Source organism: Daldinia caldariorum, assembly GCF_022478825.1.
Source record: "Daldinia caldariorum strain CBS 122874 unplaced genomic scaffold F4812scaffold_12, whole genome shotgun sequence".
In the NCBI taxonomy this organism is placed as follows: domain Eukaryota; kingdom Fungi; phylum Ascomycota; class Sordariomycetes; order Xylariales; family Hypoxylaceae; genus Daldinia; species Daldinia caldariorum.
The window spans coordinates 319,081-345,366 of NW_025953048.1; the positions used below are offsets into that span (position 1 = coordinate 319,081).

Sequence of the window (26,286 nt, forward strand, 5' to 3'; positions counted from 1 at the left end):
GGCTCCACATGACCACCGACTTATTGAGGGTGCAGGTGGTCATAGCGTTCCGTTTAGCCCAGCCTCCCCCGACCCAAGTGCCCAAGTGACGTGACGTCTACCGCGAGACACGCTTAAACGCGTCCTTGAATTGATTGAAAACTGTTAGCGCGAATCCCCACTAACACCTCAGTGCGCGTTGCCCGGTACTTTTACTTCCTTAATATCTGTTCCACCCAATTTGTACCTACTTTCGTACTTCGTACCTCAATTCGTCAGTTCACAACATTCTTCAATCTCTTCAACTTTTCCTTCTCCCTTGTTCGACAATTGTCGGACTTTATGCATTCCAATTGGAATGAGTCCAAACCCTCTTATACATTATTGAATTCGGCAATTGATTCCCATATGATTTTAGATTTTTCTCGCCTTTCAATACCGTTCAACTGCCGCCAGATCCTCTTGAATCGGCGTCGGGATTATAAAAACTCTTGCAGCGACTCGATACTATGACACGTCTCCGATAACGACAATTGGCAACCAAAACTCTTGAATTTACCGTATCTTTTTTTTAATCACTTATAATTGTCGTATCCCTATTTGTGTGCCTCGGAAGAGTCTTCATAAGTGGCCAAGGGTCTCTTTACTACGAAGATGTCAAACCACCCTGGCAATGCCTCCTGGGGTGGTAGTCAGGACGTCGATGAGTACGGAGTACAGGTAAAGCCTATGGGGTGTAAGCATCGTCGATCCCCTCGAATGATGCTTCAAGGACTAATCATTGCCATGTAGTAAAGGTCCAATATACATTTGACAAAGATTGTCAGGAGCGATGTCTCGCTCGTTGGCCTCACATTCTTCAAGTCCAAACGATCCCGGTGGACGAGCAGAACCGCATTGGTATCATTGATCTAAGGCCATGCCTACAGGCGGTAGCCCAGTGTAGTCCGGAGTTGATTAGCAGTAATGAATACGACTACACTGTCTATGCCTATGACTATTCTGAGCCAGATGTGCCCCTAGTTGGACAAGGCATGCTCAGCTGGGGTCTCGATCAAGGACCCAGTTCATCTAATACACCGCAGTTCGTTACGGGACGTGTCACGAAGAACCTACTAGCTGCTTTTGGAACCGGCATTAGAGAGATCCTCGAAGTTAGATTGAAGTTAACCCCTGTTCCGAAAATCGCACGAAATAGTTCAGCCCCGGCGGCTGGTATAGAACCGATTACCGCTCCGAGAACATCAACACCTACTCCCTCAGAGAGTACCGAATGGAATTCATTTACTCAATCCAATTCGAACCTAGCTCAACCTCAGGGGCCACCTATTAGTTCCGCTCTAGTTCCTACGCCTATTCAACCCTTTTACCAGAACCCCGAGCCTAGAGCAAATACACCCATATCGAGCTTTCAAGGGCTAAGATCAGCGCCAGGAAGCCGACCCGCCTCGGCCGAACGGAATGTTAGGGAGCAGCATGGACCAGCTCCGATCCAAGGGCCAGCTCCCCAAAAGCAGGCTATGGTCACAGATGAATTAGCCAGAGCTCCGGCACCGGCCAAGGGAGGTAAACCCCAATCACGTCCGGCTTCTAGAGCATCAAGCCGCCCCCCTTCAGGACGACCTAGGGGTCGACCACGAAAGAAGCCTCTTCCGGCTGAGGGTAGTACGTCAGGTTACGAAGATGGCACTGATGCGGATGATGGACCACCACGGACCAAGAAGAGGGCTACAATGACCAAGGTTGAGCGTAGTAATACTGCTACATTCGGCTCAGCGCCAGAATCGCTGCGAGTTGTTGCCAGCACCGCGGGATCGATTCGAAATTTTCGGCCTATTGCATCTGCTGGGGATGCTCCTACAGGTCAAGAAATCCCGCGAGCTCCAACACCCGTCCCCGACTCTCGTTTTTCAAGCGTACCTAATGCCCGACCCTTGGCTCCTAGCGGCCTGAGACGTGAGTCGATATCAAGTTCGACAATAAGCCGCTCTTTTACGCCATCTTTTCTGGAACTTAACCAGTCTACTTCTCACATCCAAGATGCTCGATCCCCTGTGGAGTCTGCGGGTGCGTCGCCATCTCATACGTATTCCGATGAAGCTAGTCCCGACATTGGGTCCTCACCTCCTGTTCCTCGATCTGCATTATATAGTATGCGATCGAGTCCAGCTCCTTCGAGTCCTATCCTTCCACCGATGCCCATAACAATGCCGCAGCCTGATTCAGGATATATGAGTGGAGGACTGGATAGTCGAATAGAGGAGGAAACTAACCTGAGACAAAAGGCCCCTGTGGTAGCGAAGCCGAAGCCCCGTCGAAGTCGTGTGAAAAAAGCCCCAGCTAATGTTCAGAGCGACCTAATTATCCACACAGAGACTCCTGGGCCTCCTGAGTTGTTACCTCAAACGTCGATTTATAACCCACCTCATCTCAGTCGAAAAACCAGTGAAATGGCCAAAACGCCCGTGATTTCTGAACCTCCGTGTTTACCAGTTGAAAGAGTGGAGGCGGAAGGTACGGAGGAGCAACGTTCAGTAAAAGAATTTTCGCCAGAGAAAGCCACCACCGTACAAGAGAATATCCCAAACCCAGAGGTTACTCAGGTTGATGCTTTGGAAGATGAGGGCCAACGTCTAGCATCCATGAGCCATGATCATCCACTTACACAAACTCCCGAAGACTCGTCAAAGTATGATAACGCACAACCCACTACCGAGGTGGTCAGTAGTCGCATGGAACCACCTACTCACGAACAGAGCCGGGAGACGCCTCCAGAACCCGAGCTTCCAGCAGTTCCTGCGAGTGACCCTGTTCTTCCTCAGTTGACTTTTCCTACGCTTCACTCTGAGCCCGCACACCCTCAGACTGACGCTATCGGACCTGCGGATGGAAAATCGAATAAAAATTTCGTTAAAAGGCAGACAATCCGTCAGAAACTAGAAGAAGCTGTTGCTCAAGGGCAACTACCGTCATTCTGCCGCAACTGTGGAGCTTTGCAGACGCCCACGTGGCGAAAAATCTGGAAACAGGAACATAAAGGTATTCCAGCGTATCATGAATATTCAGAGAAGCCGGGTTATGTCACCGCTATCAATGTTCTCGAGAGAGACGCTGAAGGCAAAGTGACCACGTATGAAGTTATCAAGAAGTCCTTGGGCCCGAAAGACAGCAAGAGCGCGTGGAATGAAGTATTGCTTTGTAATCGTAAGTTGTAGATAACACGAGCGGCGTTGATTTTACTAACATTTCACAGCATGTGGTATCTGGTTTAGCAAGTTCAAACAGCATAGACCAGCGGAGAAATGGGAAAAGGACGAACAAAGGCTCTCTCAAACGCGAAAGAAGAGGGCGAATGGTACCGCAGCACCTCGCTCGAAGAAAGCACGAACAAAGAGTGATTCTCAGACGAATTTAACTTCTGAAGCTTGCCTCCCCACGGATCCTCTTGGGCCGTTAGATGCGCCCTCATCTCCAAAAAACTTACCACTCGAGTCGTTCAGCCAGACGCAACAGCAAGGGCTTGAAAGGAGCTCGAAAAAAAATCGTGGGAAATCTGATCCGGAAAGAAACTGTCAAGGCTCGACACATTCGCGAGGATCTACGCACTCTAGGGGAAGTGGTACTCCAGGCAGCCCTATTGCCCTTGACGATGATTTAGGAGTTACTCGACGACTCCTTTTTCCATCCCCGCGCAAGGATGGAGAGCAGAGGATACTAGGTGAAGCTGCTTTTAATATTATGCAGACATCATCTGAATATCCAGACGCGAGAGTTGGGAATGAGCTAGAGAAAGAGAATGCTATCCTAGGAAGGATTGGAGGGACTTTGGAAGAAGACTTTGCGGACATATTTGGTACGCCGCCCCGGCCTTCGACACCACCTCCAAAGGCCAATCACGGTGGCCCTTTTAAGACCCCAACTCGTCCAACCCCCAGCCATCGACCGGTCACTAGAAGTGTAACCAGATCCATGCGCTCTTGCAGATCTATCAACTCCCCAAGTCAAATTTTAATGTCTCAGCACACTCCGACTCGAACTCCTCGCTCCAGTGGGGCTAAGCGCCACTCACCGGGCGGTCTTCTACCCTCGCATCTCCTGGATAGTCAGATTTTCGACACGCCACTATCACGATCCATTCACCAACTCCTGCCTGACATGAATCAGTTTAACATGCCAATACCGTCGTCCCCTGGTTTCCAACTGGATCTGGGTTCTCTTGCACCATTAGATGAAGAGCTTAGCCATGGATCCTTGGATTTCGGTAACCTATTCGCAATCGATACAGCCCAGCGTAGTTCGCCGTCTGCACGGAATGAAGACCAAAGAGGGAACTTTGGACAGCGTATTACTTACGACAGAAACGCAGATCAGTGGACCGAAATGGACACAGAATATTAATGAAGTGGAGATGAGACGACGCCTGATGCTCTTACCGTGTGGTGTGTATGGGCATCCACAGTTGCGTGTTTATTCATTCTCTGCCTTTTGCATTAGTCTACAGGAGTATTGAAGCGCGATGATCTGTTTGATTGGCCTACAGTTTTGTTTTTTTCCTTTTCACTTATTCTACGATCTGCGGTTCTTTCGGTCATAGACAGGATAGTACGGCACTGGCACTGGCCCAGGCCTAAGCCTAGGCCCCCAGGCAAAAAAAAGGGAAGCCTGATGATACCCCCAAATGAAAGAGTATTTGCTGTTGTTGTTTTTATATTTTCTGCTTCTTCCACCAGGCGTTTTGTGGAAAGCTTAGGTACATAGATACTAGGCATGGCATTTGTGGTATTTGCAAGCAGCAGCAAGATACCTACCTAGCTAGTGAACTTTATAAGGGACGACGAAACGAGAAAAATTCCTGTCGATGAACAAACAAGAGTGGAATGAACCTGAGAATAATAGAGGAGAAAAAAACTTTGCTTGTTGTTTACACCTATATTGTGTCCGCTCGTCGAGATGGTGAGATGTGTATGTGCTTATGTGCGCTTGCTGGTTTGCGTGTGATTGTGTGCCTGTCTTTGGTCTTTGGAGGTGATAAGAGCTCTCTAGTTCTTGATAATTGAGAAGAAGTTGGTGTCGTTGTGGACTATGAAACCGAACGATGAATGACGGCTGAGCTGTGTAGCTGCTGCTGTTGTGAAGGTGTAGTGCTGAGGATAGTCAGGGGTACTGATAGAAGTTAACGGACTATTCGATGTGGAACTAAGTGTATTTTAATTTGCTGGCCTGCATTTTTTTCATTTCTTGAACCGGGCGGATGTACTTAATCACTCCTTTCTACACTAAATACCTACCTCCTAGGTTAGGTAGTCATGAAAATGGGTGGCCGTCATTAATAAGTGTGTTTGGAGCACCTGTGTATAGCCTTACTATTATGCCTATTAATTATGATGATCGATTCGATGTTCCTCTAAAAAGGGGGGTTTGAATTAGAACTTCTCGAGAATTTTGGGAAAGCCCCAATAATCCATATCCTACAACGAGTATACCTTACTACGCAAGTATGTTTTACTAACACCTAGAGCCCAGCACGGAGTAAACAATGAGGTCTAAATAATGCCGTGGTAAGTAAACACTTTCTACGCATATTCTTAAATCACGAAAGGTAATAAACAGCCAGGCATGCCACGATACACACTATCCGTTTTCTCCTAATTGTGAAAATTCCTATCTAAGGACCGCGTAAGTAGAAGAGAAAGAAGACGTGAACTAGATCAGGTCACGGAGTTACGCATCTTCATACACTTCCACCTCTGGCTGTTCCTGCCTTACGATGCGCCAGCGGCCCGAATCGTTCATATCAAATGTGATTGTGTGAGAGTGCTCGTCGCCAAAACCTTCGAGGATCATCTCCAGCAGCTCCTCGGCGTGTTGCTCTAGCTCCCTGCGGCGTCGGATCTCGGCGGCAGTCGCTAGATTTCCCGAGCGAGTGCGGAAGAGCCGTCCACGTCGCTCAACGGGAGGGGGCAGGGGAAATGGCGATGTCATGTAATACTGTGGCTCCGCTGAGGCTGGGGCTGAGGCAAGGGTAGCGATTGGGACAGTGATTGGGGCAGTGACTGGAGCTGTTGTTGGGACTGGTAGTGAGATTGGGTCCAGGGGTGACAGTTCGTGTCCATTTTTATCAAGAGAAGATGTAGGCGTTTTCCGTCGACGACGAGAAGACTGTGGTGGTTGGTTCCTTTTATGGTGTCGTAAGGAGGACGATGCCTCTTCATACGTATAATGGGTGTACTGAATATCCCTAGTAGCAAGGGGGGGTTCCTGAGAGAACTGAGTGTCGTGAAGTGTAGATGACTGGGTAATAGTGTGGGAGGACTGCGGTGTCTCCTGGATGGATAGTTGGGAGAACTGATTAGTCGGCGGTATTATTGTTTGAAAAGGCTCTGAAGACGACGAGCTCGCAGTAGTATCAGTTAAATCAGCAAAATTTCGCGTTTCATGTTTCTTCTGAGGTAGAGGTTGAGATAAAAACTGAGGCTTGGGTTGAGACTGCTGAGAGAAAGACCGCTGCTGCGAACCAATCGGCCATCCCAGAGACACGCGTCCACGTGCGAAACGTCAGTTCATGCCGCCTCGATTCTGAGAGACGAAGATATCCTTGAACTGGTGGGTAACATCAACAACGTTTTGACATATTTGGTAGTCTGAGAAAGCCAAAGTGTTAGGATAGTATATTAATTAGATAGCGGCAGTATCAATGTTTTTTTCTTTTTCTTTTTTTTTTCTTTTTAAAAAAAAGATGTATATATCAGGTAGAAGTCCGAGATGTGTGTGAAGCCTTATTACAAACTCGGTTTGTTCATAAAGCCGTAACTCCAACTCCAACTTTAGATGAAAAGATGTCACAGCAGATAGATGATACGAGAACTTCGCGGGATACATACCGACGTTAGGGCCGAGATCTATGGCGTTCAGCACCTTGACGGACAGGTCTGAATTCACCTTGCCAATAATCTGAGCTCCATTTCCGACCATAAGGTGGCAATCCTATAAGTGGATAGTATAGTTGTAAGCTTAGATCATATGCGCCGCTATGAGCTACATTATAATAATAAGTGTGACTTTTCACTTACTCTGGTGAGGTTTGCTTCTATATGCCCGTCGGCCTCGATGGATGCGACGTCACCGCGGAGTACAGTTACCTTGCCAACAATTATGACGTTATGGCCAATGTACGAGTCCAGAAGGGCCGCGGAGATGCGAGGTGTTGAAGTTGATTCCATCGTGTATGACAGACAGGTAATAGCGCTTAAAAAAAGAAAAAAGAAAAGAAAAGAAATTTCAGATACGATTCCAGTATCAAAAATACAGAACTAGAGATCTAGTTGTCAGAAAACTTAGGTAAAGTTCTGTTCGTTTCTTTATTTCTTCTTCCTATTCGACTTGATTTTCTCTTTTTGGATTGTTGAAGTTGAGTGATAAGGATTAAATTAAAGGTGGGGCAATCATTTGAGAGAAGAGAAGATACGCGACGCGTCCAAAGAAGAAAAAGCTGAGAATTAAGTTACCCCACAAATTTAAATATGAGGTACATAGGTACTACGGATTACTTATCCTGATAATCCGAATCGGCTTCCAAGCTCGGAGCTCTCACCGAAGATGTGCAAAGCAGCTGGGTTCAATATGAAAATATGATTGGCCAGGATTGCTCACCTTATAATTCAACCAATCGTATCTTCCGGAGAATCTCCGGAGATATTTCTTGGTTTTCTTGGTTTTTCCTAGCATCACTTTTGACGTCTCCAATTTCTTAGATTAAAGAGTTTTGTACTCGCATTTGCATTGCATAGAGTAAGTTAACAGGTACCTACCTAGGTAAGGTTAGTAAATTAAAGCAAGGCAGATACGTATGGAAAGAAACATAGTTCAGCCCTACCTTAACCTAGAGCCAGACGAAACTACTTTTGACAATCAAACCTACCTAAGCTACCCTGCCGGAACCGACAGGATGAGCTTAAAGTCAAACCGATCAGTCTTTTTATATTAAGTTTTGCGGGGCATCCCGCTGTATAGACAGAGAAATGGCCAGCCAGATCAACGAATCGATGGTGGCGATATACTAGCCGGACATAGTGTTCCGAGGCTTCTGAGAATTTTTCTTTTTTTTTTCACCCGATACAGAAAAGGAGACTTATTAGGGGAGAGAGTAAGATCACTGTAGAATGATGGAGGAATATAGGTAATATCCCTGGTTCTCTCAGGAACTAAAATATAGAGTTACAGAATAAGAAATGCCTAGCATTTATCCGGCTGTCGTGATAATCAATTAGTCAATTATTAGCTTTGGCATTGCTACGATTATCCGAGGAGAAACGTACTAACAAATGAAATTGATTTGGCTTAACAAGCTACCTAAGGTTACGTATTTTGAGTTCGTAGTATAACTTGTTTATTTTTGAATTACTGTCGAGGTGAAAACGTGATTACTTTTTGGACCCTGTTGATTCTACTTAAGCATCACGCTTTACGAAGTAGGTATCACATAATACGTGAATGTATTGATTCCATCAGGGTTAGGCTGTCGAGTTCACAGAGGATCCACTCACTTATAAATCTTGTCTCCATCGAATCTAACCTCCTAGAACGATTCTATGACATGGTCGTGCTGTGTACACCCCCTGCTCACATATGAGCCCCGGACCAGTCTGTCCGTCTGTCCGGGGCGGTGATGCATCCATTTCCAGACCCAACGAACAAGCCCCTATACAACAAATACCAATCATTGCTACCATATCCGTTGGGCTTGACCTTGCTGGCATATAATAAATATTATCAGCAATTCAGGTACTATATCCTTGCAGTTAGTAGTTACATTGCTGCTGTCGTTAAGTAGCATAACTGCTCGGGACATCTGCACTATGATACTAAGCGACCTAGATGCTATTTAATGCTTACAAGCTCTACTTGTTATTAAATATAAAATAAAGTATCTAGTTGGTAACTTAATTTTAGCTAATGCTTCTGCTTCGTAAAGGATTTTCATCCACGCCTAAGAGTAATCTTGTCAAGAGTGTAATTACGCGTGTGGGATGGTGTACCTGCTTAACTTTACGGACTGAAGTTTATTGCACTAGAAAAAAAATACGTAAGGGCGGATTATGTAGCTTTTGCGCGGGCTTGGCATACTTTGAACGAATGTACTCCTAACAAAAATCCTCACAAGCAGTACTTAACCTCCGAAGCCACCGTTGCCGCCTTAATATATGTACTTAATCTGAATAGGTACGTAGGTAAAAACGATCTAGGTGAGATTAGATCTCAACCGCCCGCTCCAGGATCATGGTTGATGTATGCTTACACTTCCGGGGCGCTTCCAGCTAACCGCTGTCAAGGGCTGTCAGTCCCACATGAGACGCCGTTCGGGATGTGCCCCTTACCACACTACTCCAACTCGGGATAATGCCTAGAACAGCTCTGATAAGCCGTCCTTTATATGTAGTATATAGAAAATGTGGCAAATATGGCCGTGTTTGGAATAACGAAACATAGAATACCATTCGAGGGGGAAGAGTTAACAAAGGTTTCGTCCAGCAATTGTATTATTGTACCTGCAAAAATTGGCTGGCGCTTCCGCCCCGTATTCGTGCTGTAACTTGGAAAATAAAGATATAGAGGTTTAATAATAAGCTCAGGAGGTCGGAAGGGTATCGCAGGTTAATAAATCACATCTATTACGTATGATTACCTCTAGTGAGGGAGACCCACGACTCGACCGTATACGTAGTGTACCTCGGACCATGTACCAAAATGTAAGTAACCTGGAAGTTAATACCTTGGGCGGTGTTTGGGTAGCGGTGTTATGCATACGAAGATACCTCTTCCCCCTGGTCCACTCCTACTAACCTGTCAGCGTGTCAGTGTACATCTCTCTCCTCTTCCCTTCCCCCCCTTTGATTCTTCCATAGGCCTACCCAAAGCTTAGCATACCTCATAACAAGTTATCGAACATTAAAAAACTCTAACACAACTTTAGAAACCTGCTAAATAAGTCATTTGCTTTTGGTGCTTCGAATGACATAAAACAACTTTGGTTGACTCGCATATGCTGGCTGGCATGTCTGTTTCCTCCAAGCCCAACTTTCGAATGGACAAGCCACCTTTATGAGTCGCAGCTATTGGTAACTGAAAAACCAATCTCTTAAACCCGCGTCGCACTGTTCATGCCTTACCATATATTACCCGCTGATAGCGCCTCGAGGGAGACATCCTTAAGTAGGATATCGTTCAACGATTAGTAGTAAGTATGTATGAACCGTCGGGCTTTTTTTAATTTTGACATTCCGGATAACCAACAATCTGCGGGCGATATCACAGATAGCTTAAGCATAATGAACCAAGTCGGCAATTATTCAGATGCCCCATGTGGCAGCGAGCCTGGTGGACCCTCCGTTGACGCATCACCGGCCCAAACTCGCTCATCAAACTCGCTAATAAGACCAACTCACATTCGGGCCTCTGAAAGACTTGCGAGTCGCCGTACCAAAACTCGATCGACGTCGTCACGATCTCAATCGGACAAACTTGAAACGCCCGGATTGTCAACCGGATCGTCGGAAACGCCAGAAACTCACCTGTCACAACGAACCGTAACGCCTGAAGACCTTCCCAATAAGAAGACGCGACAACGGAAACAACAAGCTAACGCCGACCTCAATTCAAACGCCAACACCGCCAATAGGAAAAAGTTTCTAGAGAGGAACCGTGCCGCGGCGACCAAGTGCAGAGAGAAGAAAAAAGAATGGGTAGCAGATCTGGAGGAGACAAGGTTTGACTTAGAGAGTCAGCACAACGACCTCAAGAAAGAGTATAGCCACTTGAAAAATGAGATTAGCCTCATAAAATCGCAACTCATGGATCATGCCAACTGCAGCGACCCCAACATTGACAGGTGGATCGAAAATGAGGCAAAGAGCTTTGTACTGGGAGCAAGCGACAGATACAACCAGATGTTAACCGATCTAGGCTTTACCCCTAAGCCACTGGATCGTCATGACAGCATCTCTTCCACTGCGGGATCCTCGGCAATGCACGAGGCGGGCCTCGTGAGCCCAGTGACCCCATCGCAATCATTCCATCCCGGGGCTTTCATGCCGTCCTCACCTATCTTCTACCGCCCGGGTCTGATGTCGAACTTCCCGGGGATGGCGGAGCCGGTCCCGTGCGAGGGGTCATATCCAATAAGCGCCTTGCAAAATTCGACGGCCGAAGACGCCACTGGCTTCGGGGAAACACCAATGTCAAACGAATCTTTGCAAATTCCCACCGTTTGGGAAGGCTGAAATGGACATATAAAAAGACGGCGGGGGAACTATACGCAGATTTCGAGCGGTATATCCCTTATACCCGAGAGCTCCGAGCACTTCACAGCTGTTCCCTTTCAGTTTCGTCGAAGCACAAGCTCAATCATAGCCAACAATGCCGGTACGTATATCTGATGAAATTGGTGAGCGATAAAATATACAAATGGCGTTTTCGCATTCTTGCGGAGAAAAAGGGGTTTCCTGCAAGGAATTTTAGTCAGCTATTCCTGCTTGTTTTCTTTCTCTTCGACTTCAAGGTTTTTCTTTTTGCAGAATGTGTAACGATGCAAAAATCTCGCAAAGGAAAAAGGATCAATTATGATGATGAATATTCTGATGGTTTTGCTCTCCTCGATATCCTCGGTCTCGGGAAGGTTTAGGCTACGAAGGTTAGGAGAGAAGCATGAGAGAGAGGAAAGGACTCTCCTTTAATGTCAACCCGTGTATTTTGGATCGACTAGGAAATAATGACCGAATGAGATTATCCCTAATCAGCTCGGGTGCACTCTTCGTCACCGCGGGTGTCGTACACGGCTAACTCTGTACAAGTCCCAGGCGGGTCGTGAGCCTGTTCCCGTTGAGGGGGGAAATGCCAATATATAAAGTAATCTTCGCCAAACTTCCCAAAGGTAGAGGTAAATAAGGATACCCTACATGTTGGAAAACCACGATGGGAAGCCATGATGGGATTTCCAACATTAAATGGGAGAAGTGGCGAAGATTACTTCCGATGCCACGAGATTTCAAGTCTCCTGATCCCTAGCTCGGAAGGGACCGTGTATGCTGACTCCGTAGTATGTGATTCGGCAACGGCGTCAACTCCGAGGCCATTGTAGCATACGATTCGTCAACGACAGCTGAAACCAGAAATTGTATAGAAAAAGCGCGCCTCCAGGTAAGTCGACCTGGTCCCACTGTTGACAAAACTATTTCCTCTGGCGTCGTCTGCGACTAGGTAGTTCGTTCAGTTAACCACCTCCTAGAGGTGATATCGGTAGGCCAGTCCATCCAAACCAAGCTGTTATCATTAGGAGGAGTCGTATCCCGGAGGCCATGCCACCTCGAAATGCTGAAACGGCATTTCGGTCGATGATTAATAGCTTCAACCACCAAGCGCCCTTGGTACGGACTAATAATCCCATGTTTGGTCACGTTCGTTCAGTTAAATTCCGGTAATGTCCATCTGGTAATGATATAACAAAAGGTAAGATGAACAACCGCATTTGCAAGATCATATTCATATATGTGAGATGAAGATACCTATAGAGTACCTAAACTAGGGAAAGACGGGGATAACAATGAGGTTTTTATAAGTTGGTAGTTGTAAGAATCAAATGACAGCGACAAAATCCCCCTAAAGGAAAGTGAAAACATGGATGTTAAATACCCAGGTTTGGTAGTTACCTACACATTACGTATCTACCAGTCAACCACATCTCATATAATAGGCCAAGATATCCGGATCACCTACTTTGAGCACCTCTCATACGCCGTCATAGGTGGCGCGAGAGGGTCTAGGTAGGTATTGATGACTTCACTTCCGCGACACATCATTACCTCTCCTCAAACACTCAACAACCACAGACCTTTTGGGCCCCTTTCGAAAATCCAATCCAGGCGGGCGCCCGGCTAACAGCAGCCCGCCACTACCTAACCTAACTAACGTGGCAATAACGAGAGAATAACCTACGCGTAATGCGTGCGTCGTGATCCAAGGCGCGGGAAAGTTGGAGCATAGGTACGTGAACTGGAAGGGGCTAGGAACGACATCTCCCCCTCCTTGTAGCGGTAAGGTAGGCTGGTAGGTATGAGGTATGGAGGCATGGGGTGTGATATCAACGATCGGCGTCATGTACTCGGCGCCACAACTAGGTACGTCAGGTACTTACGTCCCGGATAGTTACACCCGATTTTTATTTATTTATTTTTCGATTTATTTATTTTTTGTCAGAACTATCTATCTAGGTAGCTGGTTTATTTTATGAATTGATATCATGTCTTTATTTATCAATAAAAATATATTATTAGTAATTGATATATCACCAAGTTTTTCGTAACGGAAGTGCTATATTAGGTACATCATATTGTAGTAACTATCTTGGCTTCGTGATAATTGTTATTGAATCTTTTTGCTGGGCGCAATTTGAGGTTATAAATACCTAAACCAGTTCAACGTTGACAGCGACATTCAACTTTTATCAATAGCAAGCAGCCAAGAATACGTAGATGCACTCTAATATAGAGCCTCTTATTACTAAAGTACGGGAAAGTTTACAAATGCTAGACTTGGTCGTAGAATTTCCAAACAATAGTCACAATAACTTTTGACGGTGTTTGTACGCGGGACTAGTGGGTCCTGCTAAAGGCAGCGATGAAGGCATCAAAATAATGTACAGCCAGATATTTACAATGAGAGATCAATACCCCCCAGCTGCCCTATGTGGATTTATCCTACCTACCTACTCTACTAGCACCTTGCCACTTTCCGGCGCCTTTGGCAACACGACGTTGGTAACGTGCACTCTCGCGACCAGATCGCTCTGGTGTCTCTCGATCAGCTCCTTGAGCGCCTCCCTCTCTATAACCAAGCGGCCCGTCTCGAGCAAGTTCTTGACGTCGACGTCGTCGATCTCGAGCGCGCGCCCGTAATTCGGTACCTCCTCGAGGGCCTCGAACAGGTTGTGCCTGGGCGACGTGGTGATGAAGGTGCTGCGGCCGCAGCGCCTACCCCACTCGTTGGCGTCGAGCACCTGCCGCACCCACTTGGCCTTGAAGGTGCGCTGGAGCTCGTCCTGGAGGGCGCCGGCGGCGACGAGGTCGGCGAACTCCGAGGGCAGCGGCAGCTCCATGCCGTCCTGGCACACGACGAGCTCGCCCCGGCGGTACCGGTAGCTCAGGGCCGTGCGCCAGGCCAGGTCGTACACCTTGCGCGGCAGCTTGGTCCCGAAGTCGCGGGGTTTCGGGCCGAACACCTTGCCGCCGCCCCGGAGCATCGGCGACTGCCGCGTGCCCAGGCGCGCCCGGCCGCTTCCCTTCTGCGGCCGCATCTTCTTGTGCGAACCGGCGACTTCCCACCGCGTCTTCGTCGACGCCGTGCCCTGCCGCGTGTTGTCCCCCTCGTACACGACCGCCAGGTGCAGGATGTCGCGCCGCAGCGGTAGGTTCAGGTGCTTCGTGGACCAGGACTCGAGGCGCTGCGGCTCGAAGGACGGGAAGTTGAAGATGGTTAGGGGAACCGTGGTTGCTGTAATTTATGTCGTTGTCAGCATTAATCGAGGCGTACCTATAAGAGGGTTTGTGCGTGTATATGTGTGTATATACCTGGTCTCCATAACGAGTCTGCTTCTACCGAGGTGGTAATTTTAGGTAGAGGAGCCTCCGTCGCCATCGATCGAGTAAACGTCGACGACGGTATCCGATGCTGGACCTCTCGTTAGCAGCCACGCCCACTATTTATAAGTAAAAGGTATAAAGTAAAAAGGTATAAGTAAAGGATAGAACGCACTGAAACGGCTTCTCTGCATGTTTGCGACGATAAGCTTAGACCCTTGAGGGCCTCGTTGAGACACCTTACGCCTTTGCTCGCCATGCCGACGAGGATGTCGATAACACACCACAAATTGAAGAGTGCAAGAAAGTCAATCGAATCAATTGAAACCCCGGAAAAATTATTAAAAGATTGAAGCTAGAGAGGGGGTACGTACCTTAAGGTAATCTAGGACCTAGGTAGGTACTTCCATTTGTTCGATTTGATTTTATCGATAGACATTTGGCGGGACACAGGCCTTACAAGGACGGAGTGGTATCGTCCACTAAGATTTCAACCTTTTAATTTTATAGTGGAGACTCCAAGCTTCAAAAAGTTCCGTCTTTTCTAATCGATTATATCTTCCCTCCTCTATTATAAACCCACCACCAAACCACAGCCCTCGACGTAGCCGAGCCATGTCGAGCTGTCAGAGGGTCGCGAGGCCCTTCGTGCAGTCTCTTCGACAAGACCGCCTCTTCCTCCAGAGCGCATCGCATTTCTCGCGGTCTTTCTCGAGGAGCGCAGTGCGACAGGATGAGGACGGCTCTACGACTACGACTACGACTACAACCGCAAACACAAACAATACTCCTACTTCTACTACTACCACTACCACTACTCCGCCAAAGGATGCTACGACCTCGGTAGAGAGGTTAGAGGCGGCCAGCGCCAACGCGGCAGAACCCGGAAAAGTGCGCATGAAGGAGCGGTTGATGGACCGGGAGACTACGACGGCGCATTGGGCCGAGTGGAAGCTCATGCGCATGGGTGCGCCGCCCATCGGATCGCGGCGTCGGCGTGCCGCCATACGTACCTCGGAGAACGTGCCCTTCGAGCAGCTGCCTTACCAGTGCTTCCAGGAGGCCCGCAAGATCCTGCAGGAGGACCGCCAGGAGAAGATCCAGGCCATCGCCAAGGAGCTGGCCAAGATCAAGAGGCTCGAGGAAACCCCGGCCGACCAGGTCCCCGGAGGCGAGCGCAAGAAGAACATGCGCCTGGCCAGCTTGAGGAAGTGGGTAGAGCAGCTCAAGATTCTGGCCGATGTTAACGATCCCATCGTTAAGCGGAGATTCGAGGATGGTCTTGGTAAGTTTTTTTTTTTTTCTAAATGCTTTTCAAGCCATTGGGCTTTGCTTTGATTTTTTAATGCCAATTTTCTTGTTTTTATACTACTGGGATGCCGTGGGATGATAGGGGGGTGGGACCAACTTCGAAACCTCAGAGTTTCTGAAGCTGGAGTGGATTTGGCAATCAGCCTGGGTTATAAGAAGGAATAACCGACAATTCAATCACATACGACCATAAAATCTGGAAAACTCGGGATCCCGTCCGCTCTCCCATAGATAAGCCGGATATTGCCAGATTAGTAGTTGGGTCGGTGACGACCAGCGAATCCCTGGTGTTGTATGTTTTTTTTGTTGTTTGTTGCTGCCGCTGCTCAAGTCTCATTGGTCCTAAGAAAACACCATTATTTTTTTGTGAGATTTGATTACAGTATCTATGTAAGGGCTAACAATTATGCAGGCGACATGGACAAGCCCATCTACCGATACTATGCTGAGCGTAAATGGCGTGGCATGCCTTATCGTATCATTACGCAACGTATCAAGCAGCTCAACATTGTTCCCGATGTGTTGCCCAAGTTTGAGCCCATCGCGGATGTTCAACTTTTCTTCCGACGAATCAAGGTTACTCCCGGTGAAATCCTTAATTCCAAGATTACAGAGGTGCCGCCTCGCTTGAAAGTTCAAGTCTTCAATCCGGGCGAACGTCTTGTCTCCGTTGTAGTTATGGACTCAGATGTTCCCAACGCGGAGACGGACTCTTTTGATAGGCGGTGTCACTATCTTGCGGCAAATGTCCCTATCTCTCCCAACCAGCCTTCTCTACCCCTAGGTAAGGTCAACAAGGAGACCCAACTCGCCGTACCGTGGCTCCCGGCATTCTCTCAAAAGGGCGCCCCGTACCACAGATTATCGGTGTTTGTTCTAGAACAAAAGCCAGGGGAGAACTTGGATATTGAGAAGTTGCGGGAGTTATACTCCAGCCGAGACGGATTCAGTCTCAAGAGTTACCGAGACAAGTTCGGTCTCACACCAGTTGGCTTTAACATCTTCCGGACTATCTGGGATGAGAATACCGCCGCTGTCATGGAGAAGGCCGGTATTCCTGGTGCCGATATCCAATTCAAGTTCAAGAGGGTGTACTCTCTCAAGGAAGAGAAGAAGCCAAGGGGATGGGAAGCCAAGAGACAGAAGCCCAAGTACAGAAGCTTATGGAAGTACAGCAAGAGGATCTATGGTTACGCTCATGGCCGTCGATAATTATATTATCGGACTTAATGTATCATATGTACATATACCAAAAGAGACGAATGATAGATGGACCGTGGTCGCATCAAAACCTAGTTGTGACGCGGTATACAATCGACCCCTTGAACTTGCGTACCCCCTTTAATAGTGGAAATTGTGAAGTTCTATTCAAACCAAGGCTTAAATTTAGTTGAATCGCCCCTTTTTATATCAATTATAAAAGTTTGTGTTAGGTACCTAGGCAGGTCTCTACCTTCTTGCGCAGACAGGTATTCATCACCTTTAAACCCGAGGATCAACGAATATCTTCATCTTCTATAATCGACTTACATAGTATTTTCGGGGTTTGGCATACTAACCCCACAATTATTGCGATATTCCCAGGGCTGAAGACGACATCACACACCATCGAACCAGAATAACGTACGCTGCTGCAGCATGCTATGCTAATCGTTATCTAGCATCGCAGCATCGAGAGTTGGAATGGTCGAATCGGCATGGCTTCCCAAAAAGAACGATAAGTTCGCCGCCCCGGACAAACGAGCTATCGTTGTTTTGGGGTGCTTTTTTAAAGCCCTACACTTATCAAAAAGTACGCACATGTCAGTTGTGTCGCATTGGAACCCTTCGCCTATCAGTCCTGGTACTTTTCAGTAGATGTAGTTAGGGTCTTCGCTATCGACTCGCATAGTTCCGCATCGTTGGGTCTGTCGCGATTTATACTTGTTGATCGATTGACTAATTGATTGGTATGCCATTCTGAATCTCCCAGATATACAGACAGCATGGCGTCCCAAGTCACGGAATCCCTAGCAGTCGCGGCTACAACTACGGCTACGGCGTCGACTAAGACGGCTGCGCAGCTAATTGCCGAAACCGGTGTAGACGGGAAGGAAGAGGGATTAGTGACTTCGTCCGACGGCGAATCTGGAGGTTCGACTGGTAATCTGTACTTCCACCAGCATATCGAAAAGAATGGCCAGCAGGTCCTCGTCAGCTGGACGGAAGAAGAGCAGAGGCGTGTCGTCCGTAAGGCGGATTGCCTGTTTCTTCCTATATTCGCCGTACGTAGGTATCTATACCCACTGCACCACTTATAGACCCACGTACATATCATATCCTCATCATATAATTATTCTGAATTAGGCACCTAACCTGTCTAACTTGCGCTGCAGCTCATGTTCACGTGGATGGCCATCGACCGCACCAACGTCTCGGGCGTCCTGACATCGACCTTTCTGAAGGACACCCACATGACGCGGGACCAGGCGAACACGGGCGTCTCGCTGCTCTGGTTCGGCATCGTGCTGCTTGAGATCCCTTCTAACGTGAGCTTATATATCTACCCGCCTACCTACCCCCTTCCTTCCCCTTCCTTCTCTTACGCCCAATTTTTTCTTCTTCTTTTTTCTTCTTTTTTTTTTCTCCTTCTTCTTTATACGACGGGGAACTATAACCCAACTAACTCCCGTCAGATCATCCTCCACCGCGTGGGCCCGCACTACTGGATCCCGCTACAGGTCGTGGTCTGGGGCGTGGTCGAGGCCCTGCAGATGTTCGTGCGGGACGCCGGCGGGTGGTACGCCGCGCGCCTGTTCCTCGGGCTCGCCGAGAGCGGGTTCATCCCCGGCAGCCTGTACGTGCTCTCGCGCTGGTACACGCAGGACGAGCTCGCGAGCCGCACCACCGTCTTCTTCTTCGGCCCGTCTGTCTCCGCCGCTTTCGGCTCCCTGATAAGCGCCGGCGCCCTGGGTATCGAGGGCGAGAGAGGGCTGCATGGGTGGCAGTGGTAGGTAAATTGTGTTGTTGTTTCGGGTGGTTATACCTAATTAGTGCTAATTATAGTCCTTGTGCCTAGGATTTTTCTTATTTGTGGCGTTTCTACGATAGGTGAGAATGTCGATCGATTTTATTTTTATTTTTTTAGCCATGATATAACCGTTCATCTTGATAGTTACTGACAGGTATCTACCCACTTATATTACAGCCACCGGCCTTATAGCTTTCACCCTCGTTCCCAAGTCCCCTCACCACACACATCGTCTTCTAGGCGGCCTAGTCCCCTGGCGCGGATGGCTCTCTGAGCGCGAAGCAGACGTCTTTGTAGCGAGGATAATCAGAGCGGATCCGACGAAGGGACAAGCTGCTACTATGAGCATTAGCCTTAAGGACATGTAAGTATTCTTCCCTTTCAGATCCTTGCCAAGTTAGAGAGAATTATATTCACTAGCATACCTCCTATCTAGAACGGACGTACTTTTCAGCTGGACTACCTGGCCGTACCTGATAATCTGCTTGAGTGGCCTACAATCCATCGGCGGGTTAGCGACCTGGGGAGCAACCATCGTCCAGTCTCTCGGCTTCACGAGTATCCGTGCGAATCTGCTCAACGCCCCGGCACCCGTTCTATCGGCTCTCTTCGCCCTCGCATTGTCCTGGCTCGTAGACCGGCACAAGCGGTTCGGCCATACTATTATGTTCTCCGCGGTTTGGACCATGGCCGGGCTGATAGCTCTTTACGTGGGGTTTATTTATTTGTATCCTTGTCTTGGAAACGGTCTTGCCGCGGCTAACAAAACGAAAAGAACCTCCCGGTTACTACCGAGGCCTCGTGGTCCTTCTACGCTGCTTACCTCGTGACGGTTGCCGCTCCGTAAGATTCACCGCCCCCTCTTCCCCCTTCCCCCTATTTTCCCTGTGGACGGTGTATACTGACCTCGCTTTGCACTGTAGAGGTTGGCAGCCCTTAAATGTCACGTGGTTGTCACTGAACCAGAAAACGCCACAGAAACGCGCTATAGCATACGCAGTATATAGTACGTGAAGTCCATATCGTCTTATCTTAGCTGGAGCTGTTATTCTAACCACTGTTTCTAGTTGGCTGCTCTAACTTGGGCGGGACATACGGAAACCAAGTATTCCGAGGAGTAAGTCGAAATCAGCCCCTATATCCCTCCCTGTTCCGAGCGTTGTATGTACCTAGGTGATTATTAAACACGTCTCTCCTTCTCCTTAGTCCGACGCGCCCCTGTACCGCCGAGCGTGGGCGGCGTGCTTATCTCTCGGCGCCGTGTGGATTGCGACGCTCATCGTCCAAACATCCCTGTTCAAGCGGTCGAATCGCCGGTTCGCTAGGAAGATACGCGACGAGCCGGCTTTGGAGGCGGAGGCACTGTATACGGATCGCAAGGGCCGTAAATACAGGTATTACTGGTAGATGGGAAAATTTAGGACGGTTCATGCAGATGGGTAGTTGAATCTCGACAGAGCGGGATCCTAGGTTAGGTACTCTTCTTATTCATGGGAGTTTCCCGTAAGTACCTACATAATAAACACCTCCATCGCTCTACGAAGTAAGCGGGTATAACCGCCCATGAAATGACATGTTGTTTATCCTCATGCTTAATCCTCAAAATTGCAAGCAAAATCATTAAAAGCATTCGTGTATGATTCGACGGGTACAAGAATCAGAAACCCCTCTACTATAAACCCAACAGCCTAGGCGTAGCAAGTCCTACGTAAACCTCACATTCAAATACGACATCCCCGGCTCGACGACATCCGTACCCAGCGGCACCCCGCCCTCTAGCGCATCTCCCGCCGCGCCCGCCGCCACGAGCAGCGGCGTGAAGTGCTCGACGGTGGGATGCGAGCGGCGGAACTCCGGCAGCGACGCTAGCTTCAGCAGGGCGTCCTTGCGCTCCGCGGCGCCGCGCTTCGCAACCGCTTCCCGGAGGTGCGTGTCGAAGGCCCGCGACTCCCGCTGGACTTCCCGCCGCGCGAGGTCCCGCGCTTCCTCCGACGGCGCGCTGCGGATCGAGGCGATCGAGGCGAACGAATGCACCGCCATGCCGGAGGCAACGATCAGGAAGCCCTCGTTGCTAAGCCGGCGGATGAGAGGAAGTTCGTGTTAGTATCCAAGGTATGTATGTATGTACCTAATATGAGGTGCCTAAGATATGTGGATTTAAAGTTAAAAAAGAAAAGAAAAAAAAAAAAAAAAAAAACTCACCGAAGTGATGCAACAGCCTCCCCTAGCCGGATCTGACTTTCCAGATCATAGCCGTAGAAGGTAGACACCTGGACGACGGGAACATCGAGCGGGTCCTCGGGCGGGAACATGAGTTTGAAGGGGACCCAGACGCCGTGGTCGATGCCGCGCTCCACGCGCTTCGCCTTGATCCCGGACTTGGTCAGGTGTCTCCAGACCTCGGTTGCTAGTTCGGGAGCGTCTCTGTGCGGCCAGTCGTATTCGTAGACGAACGGTGCCGAGTCGTGGAAATCGTTGACAAAATCGTGCTGTTTTTGACGTTGCATTAGTAGGTCGGCACCTACCATAGGAACCTCCTATGTAGTAATAATCTTTATTCCCCTTACCATGATATATGTCTCTTTCTTCACGTTGACTACATAGGCGAGATTTTATTTATGTTAGTTACCTATGTATGTATACCAGGCATATATCACCGACGTATCAACTATGGCCCCTAATGTATGTACTAGGTAATCATCTTATATAAACAGACAGAGAGAGCTCAATCTTACCTTCTATCACCCCGGGGCCATGAATCTCCCCTGCCTCAAAGTGTCCGCTGAAAGTAAGTATGGCTTTCGGGCGGGGCGATATCGCGCGGATCTCCTCACCGACGGCGCGGAGATTATCCTGCACGATCCGGTTTTGCGGCGATTCGTTAAACAGCAAGCCCACCCCGGCATGTCCGATGAAGTACACCGGGAGCGGTCGGTCGGGCGTGACGGCAGACGGCATATCGGGGATCGGCTTTAGGGAAGGAAAAATAATAATAAGAAGAAATAACTCTTCTCAGTTATAAATAGCTCACATATATAGGTACCTAAGGCAACATAAATTTATTCGCTATATTTTTACTTATTCCTGCAAGTAATTTTGTAGGCAACCTTTTTTTCCCCTTCAGGATGTCATGGATATTATTCACTTTAAAGATCCCGCCACCCTCTGTAGCACATATCGGAAAGCGCACCGAAGGTAAGAGGGGTCGCGAAGCTGGGGAGCGCTATGCGGCCATGCAAAGGTCTGTTACGTGCAGATAGTATAGGATGGCGTGATCGCTACCCTGCGCCGTTTTCTAGCCTCTAAATGATACCTATTCTGAAATGGCCGGTAAGAAACGCACGTCTTTCTGGCCGTTCAGAGGGGAGTAGAGAGGAGTAGGTAGTAGCACATACTTCTCCATAATGTCTATAATCCCCACTGTCCCATTCGAGCTGGCCAAAACCTATTTGGCGTGCTTGGGACAAACGCAGACGCCATCGCGGTAAGTGTCACGCAATGCAGCATCCCTATCGGTGAACGAAGCTTCCCTGCCTTTTTCCCCTCACGAGAGCGGATTGGCTTGATGGCTACGACATAAAAGCCGTCTCTTTGCAATTTCCGGGTCTTCTTCTCCTTAAAGTTTAAGGCAAAGCCATATATGTGAGCGTGAGTGAACCCGTAGGTATAGGCTGTAAAGGGGATAAGACGTCTTATGTGCCTGGACATACATTTAGACCATTCTTATCAAGTCTATAATCATTATAGGCCACCATGACAGTTAAGGCGCGGCGTGTAGCTGTTATCGGGGCCGGGCCCGCCGGTGCGATAGCTACGGATGCGCTGGCCAAGGAGCAGGCTTTTGATACGATCCAGGTATTCGACCGGCGGGCCGGAATCGGCGGTACTTGGGTTTACACGCCTGAGCTACCTACGGCGATCCCGTCCCTTGAAGACTTGGTATCGGGAAAGGCAGATGTTGCTGTCCCCATTCCGAAGCAGCTGCCGGCGGTTACGCTGCCGTCCGATGAGATCAACAGCCACCAGCGGCGCTTCTCGGATACGGCGCTCCACGAGAACCTGCATACTAACATCACCCCGACCATCATGAGCTACACTCAAGAGCCTTTCCCAAACAAGCTCTCTCCCCGCACCTTAGCTGATTACGGTCCCGGGGCTCCCTTCCGGCACCACACGGTGATCCGCGAGTGGATTGAAGGCATATTCTCCCGTGGCGGCCACGAGAAGCTTCTTGAGCTAAACACGACTGTGGAGCGGGCCGAGAAGATAAACAGCGAGTGGGTGTTGACGCTGAGGAAGGAATCCTCGGGTAGGAATTATTGGTGGAGAGAGACGTTCGACGCCCTTGTCGTCGCGACGGGGCACTACAACGTCCCGTGGTTCCCAAGCATACCAGGCCTCATAGAGTACGACAAGAAATTCCCTGGGAGGATACAGCACAGCAAGCACTTCCGCAGCAGTAAAAAATTTAAGGGGAAGGTAAGTAAGCGAATACCCACCGCCTAATTCGGAGTTGGTTGCTGATATCAATTGCATGGTAGCGAGTGATCGTAGTAGGCGGCTCTATATCGGCGCACGAAGTTGTCCACGAGCTTCTCGAGGCAGCTCAGAGCCCCGTGTATGCATCATTAAGAGGCGAACCCATCCCGGCCTTCGGGTGGGAGCCATTCTTACACCCGGACATAGCCATCAAAAAGGAGATCACAAACCTAGACTCGGAAACTGGGCGCGTCACCTTTGCTGACGGTTCGACTCTCGATGAGGTTGATTATATTATTTTCGGAACCGGGTATACTTTTAGTGTGCCGTACATTGAGCATGTACAAGAGCGGATAAGGAACGCATATCGCCGCCTCCCCGGGGTTTACCAGCATACGTGGGATATTGAGGATCCGACGTTGACTTTTGTCGGAATGGTAAGTCTTTCCCACCTAACATAACCTAACCCAGCCTAGCATCTCAGGGGACACGCCGTCTTAAGAGAAGAGAAGAGGAGAAAAGAGACTAACTCAGCTCGGTTGTATTAGCTTGGAGGCGGCTTCACATTTAGGGTGTATGAATGGCAAGCGGTTGCGGTGGCACGGCACCTTGCGGGCCGAGCCAAACAACTTCCTCCCATCCCGGAGCAACTAGAGTGGGAGCGCAAGCGGGTGGCGGAACGCGGCGGCGGCAAAGATTACTACTCGATCGCACCGGACTACGGCGCCTTCTTCGAGTTCCTGCGTGGTATAGCCGGAGAGCCGGCTCCGGGTACGACTGGCCGTGTACTTCCCCCCTTTAACGAGGAATGGCTGAAGCTATGGACTGGTATGGTCACTCATAAGATAGAAGGTTTCCAGCGGAAGAGGAAGAGGGCAGAGGAGGCTAGGGGGGCTGTGAAGGCGAAGCTATGATGATATTCTGGTAGATACATCAAGAATAGGTGTCTCGCACAAGACCATATACAGGTAAGGTAGGTTATGCCTAGGATAGGATAGCTGAATATTGTTTTTCCATATCGAGATAGGGTTCACGAACTATCTAAACCTAAGTCGACATATATGTTAATATATCTAAACCACTTATAATTGAAGATTGGGCTTATTCTTTCTCAATCCGATGGGACCACAAGGGGGCAGTATGATTGACAATTGTAACCAATATTGACTATTTTTGAAAGTAATCTTGAGGCTTGGGAAGAATATTAGGCCGCTAAGACTCTCGGTTGTGATAGTTTGAATTGGTGTGACTGAATTGGAATATTTAGCAGTTAAGCACCTCTTTTTTTGAGAGGAGTTTAGTTCCAAAAATCCGAACCGAGTCCCCTTTCCCACGACCTAGTTTTCCAAGTTCGGGGGCCCGCTTCTGGCTTACGCAGGGACCATGGTACTGGGGTCGGCTTACCGACCAATCAAGAAGAACAGGGATTAGGTAACAGACGCTGGAAATACGGTACGATACTAAGGTATGTGGCCCCCAAGTAGTACAAATTTACCAATCTCAGGTACTGTACCTTACATAGTACATTAAGTACCTCTAGTCCGTGGCCTTTCATTATGTACATATTAGGTTAGGTAGTATTTTATTCTTAACACGTGGGAATATAAAGCTCTCAAAGGTAAAGATACCTTACATAAAAATTTTTTTTCTCTTTCTCTCTCAACATTTTCCAAGTCGCGATACCTATTGCCTTCGTCAAAGCTTCAAAAAGTCCTCACATATGAGGGATATTCCTTGTTTCTTTCCGATCTTCAGGGTCTATGGGACGCTTTACTAATACCCTAGCGGCCGAGGAGGTGGATTTGTACAGTGTTCGAATTTCGGAGACCTAAAAAACCATCCACCCATTCGCCGCCTCTAGACCCTATGAATAAATTACCTGCGAACTTATTCGTAAGCAAACGGCCGCGGCATACTAGCCTTTCTTATACCTTTACTCCTAATAAAGGGGAATGTTTGTTTAGATTCCAAGGTGGGATGGAAGTAATATGCTCAGTTCTTTAATGTCCAGAATGAGAGAAAGGTCAAAGAAAGGTATACTATGTACATTCTGCGGCTGTTGATATTCTGCCTGTTTTTATCCCAGTAAAACTACCACATAGCCGGCTACGATGTAAGCTACCTAGGTAGTTAGCGGCATTCTTCTAAGCCCTGGTCGAAAAGAAGCCAATTCCGAAAAGAGCCCCATGAGCCGAAGTCTAAGAAAATACGGGGACAATAGGTGTATACTGACTTTGCTAAACGACCCCGGTGGTAATCGAGACCATTGGTGTCTTGTGGCTTTGTGGGAATCCAATGTCTAAATTTAACCCCATCTTACCGTTGTGCAAGTACAAAGCTATCCGATGATTTAGGCCGACGGCGAGAAGATCGTACGAGATCTTAGGCTTCGGGAATCTTTAGAGTGGCTTTAATAGCGTATAGTGTTTCGCCGCGGAAACGCCACGCCTTCTTGGGCATGTAAGCCGATATTTCCCCTTGACGTATTTTCGGAATGGGGATATTGTCGCGGCCGAATCGTCGTCCGCCAATTTATTAGGTAGTATCGCCGTTTCACCTGGTAAAGTAATTAACTACCTAGGTACCTGTTACATAGTTGATAGGTTAGGTACCTACGGATCCGATGTATTTGAGCCTCCCAATCCGTACCTAAATTCAACTTAGGTAGTCGACATCCGAAAGATTAGGTAGGTTGCCGTGATTTTGGTGAAACTCGTAAGTCGTACCTAAACTGGCATTCCATGCATATGCAGAATTCAATATTCCGGGTTGACAGACAAATAGGAGTCTGCGAGGCATAAGATATCACACCGCAACAAAACGTGGGCAAACAAGAGCGCCGTTTGGTCTAGACAAATAAATATACGATTATGGGTTGAT

At 48.4% G+C, this 26,286-nt stretch overlaps 8 protein-coding genes across 8 annotated transcripts; 5 read left to right on the plus strand and 3 right to left on the minus strand.

Moving 5' to 3' along the window:
* The first annotated feature begins 411 nt into the window (after positions 1-411).
* F4812DRAFT_76796 (uncharacterized protein) lies at positions 412-4,423 on the plus strand. The gene is made up of 3 exons (XM_047939410.1): positions 412-715; positions 772-3,183; positions 3,233-4,423. The coding sequence occupies exons 1-3, from the start codon at positions 634-636 to the stop codon at positions 4,375-4,377; spliced, it is 3,639 nt and encodes a 1,212-aa protein (XP_047788694.1). The 5' UTR covers positions 412-633; the 3' UTR covers positions 4,378-4,423.
* Positions 4,424-5,700: 1,277 nt separating this feature from the next.
* F4812DRAFT_460653 (uncharacterized protein) lies at positions 5,701-7,199 on the minus strand (the record flags this gene model as incomplete). Its single annotated transcript, XM_047937723.1, has 3 exons — positions 5,701-6,359; positions 6,861-6,963; positions 7,050-7,199. 3 exons carry the CDS (start codon positions 7,197-7,199, stop codon positions 5,701-5,703), a joined length of 912 nt encoding a protein of 303 aa, XP_047788695.1.
* A 2,412-nt stretch (positions 7,200-9,611) lies between these two features.
* On the plus strand, positions 9,612-11,845 carry F4812DRAFT_77098 (uncharacterized protein). Its single transcript, XM_047939412.1, has 3 exons — positions 9,612-9,725; positions 9,950-10,094; positions 10,175-11,845. The coding sequence occupies exon 3, from the start codon at positions 10,224-10,226 to the stop codon at positions 11,253-11,255; it is 1,032 nt and encodes a 343-aa protein (XP_047788696.1). The 5' UTR covers positions 9,612-9,725; positions 9,950-10,094; positions 10,175-10,223; the 3' UTR covers positions 11,256-11,845.
* A 1,662-nt stretch (positions 11,846-13,507) lies between these two features.
* Positions 13,508-15,015, minus strand: F4812DRAFT_77201 (ribosomal protein L4). The gene is made up of 3 exons (XM_047939413.1): positions 14,782-15,015; positions 14,598-14,697; positions 13,508-14,520 (listed from the first exon to the last, which is right to left on the minus strand). The coding sequence occupies exons 1-3, from the start codon at positions 14,863-14,865 to the stop codon at positions 13,736-13,738; spliced, it is 969 nt and encodes a 322-aa protein (XP_047788697.1). The 5' UTR covers positions 14,866-15,015; the 3' UTR covers positions 13,508-13,735.
* A 1,063-nt stretch (positions 15,016-16,078) lies between these two features.
* On the plus strand, positions 16,079-17,205 carry F4812DRAFT_77214 (PEBP-like protein). The gene has a single exon (XM_047939414.1). The coding sequence runs from the start codon at positions 16,212-16,214 to the stop codon at positions 17,127-17,129; it is 918 nt and encodes a 305-aa protein (XP_047788698.1). The 5' UTR covers positions 16,079-16,211; the 3' UTR covers positions 17,130-17,205.
* Positions 17,206-17,902: 697 nt separating this feature from the next.
* Positions 17,903-20,659, plus strand: F4812DRAFT_465687 (MFS general substrate transporter; the record flags this gene model as incomplete). Its single annotated transcript, XM_047938469.1, has 10 exons — positions 17,903-18,181; positions 18,293-18,445; positions 18,593-18,906; positions 18,976-19,007; positions 19,105-19,291; positions 19,364-19,637; positions 19,703-19,770; positions 19,851-19,933; positions 19,995-20,044; positions 20,134-20,659. The coding sequence occupies 10 exons, from the start codon at positions 17,903-17,905 to the stop codon at positions 20,332-20,334; spliced, it is 1,641 nt and encodes a 546-aa protein (XP_047788699.1). The 3' UTR covers positions 20,335-20,659.
* On the minus strand, positions 20,632-22,315 carry F4812DRAFT_465691 (Extradiol ring-cleavage dioxygenase, class III enzyme, subunit B; the record flags this gene model as incomplete). The annotated part of the gene is made up of 4 exons (XM_047938470.1): positions 21,663-22,315; positions 21,495-21,523; positions 21,130-21,416; positions 20,632-20,998 (listed from the first exon to the last, which is right to left on the minus strand). Exons 1-4 carry the CDS (start codon positions 21,883-21,885, stop codon positions 20,632-20,634), a joined length of 906 nt encoding a protein of 301 aa, XP_047788700.1. The 5' UTR covers positions 21,886-22,315.
* Positions 22,316-22,680: 365 nt separating this feature from the next.
* Positions 22,681-24,693, plus strand: F4812DRAFT_465693 (FAD/NAD(P)-binding domain-containing protein; the record flags this gene model as incomplete). The annotated part of the gene is made up of 3 exons (XM_047938471.1): positions 22,681-23,406; positions 23,469-23,843; positions 23,955-24,693. 3 exons carry the CDS (start codon positions 22,681-22,683, stop codon positions 24,318-24,320), a joined length of 1,467 nt encoding a protein of 488 aa, XP_047788701.1. The 3' UTR covers positions 24,321-24,693.
* Positions 24,694-26,286: the final 1,593 nt, after the last annotated feature.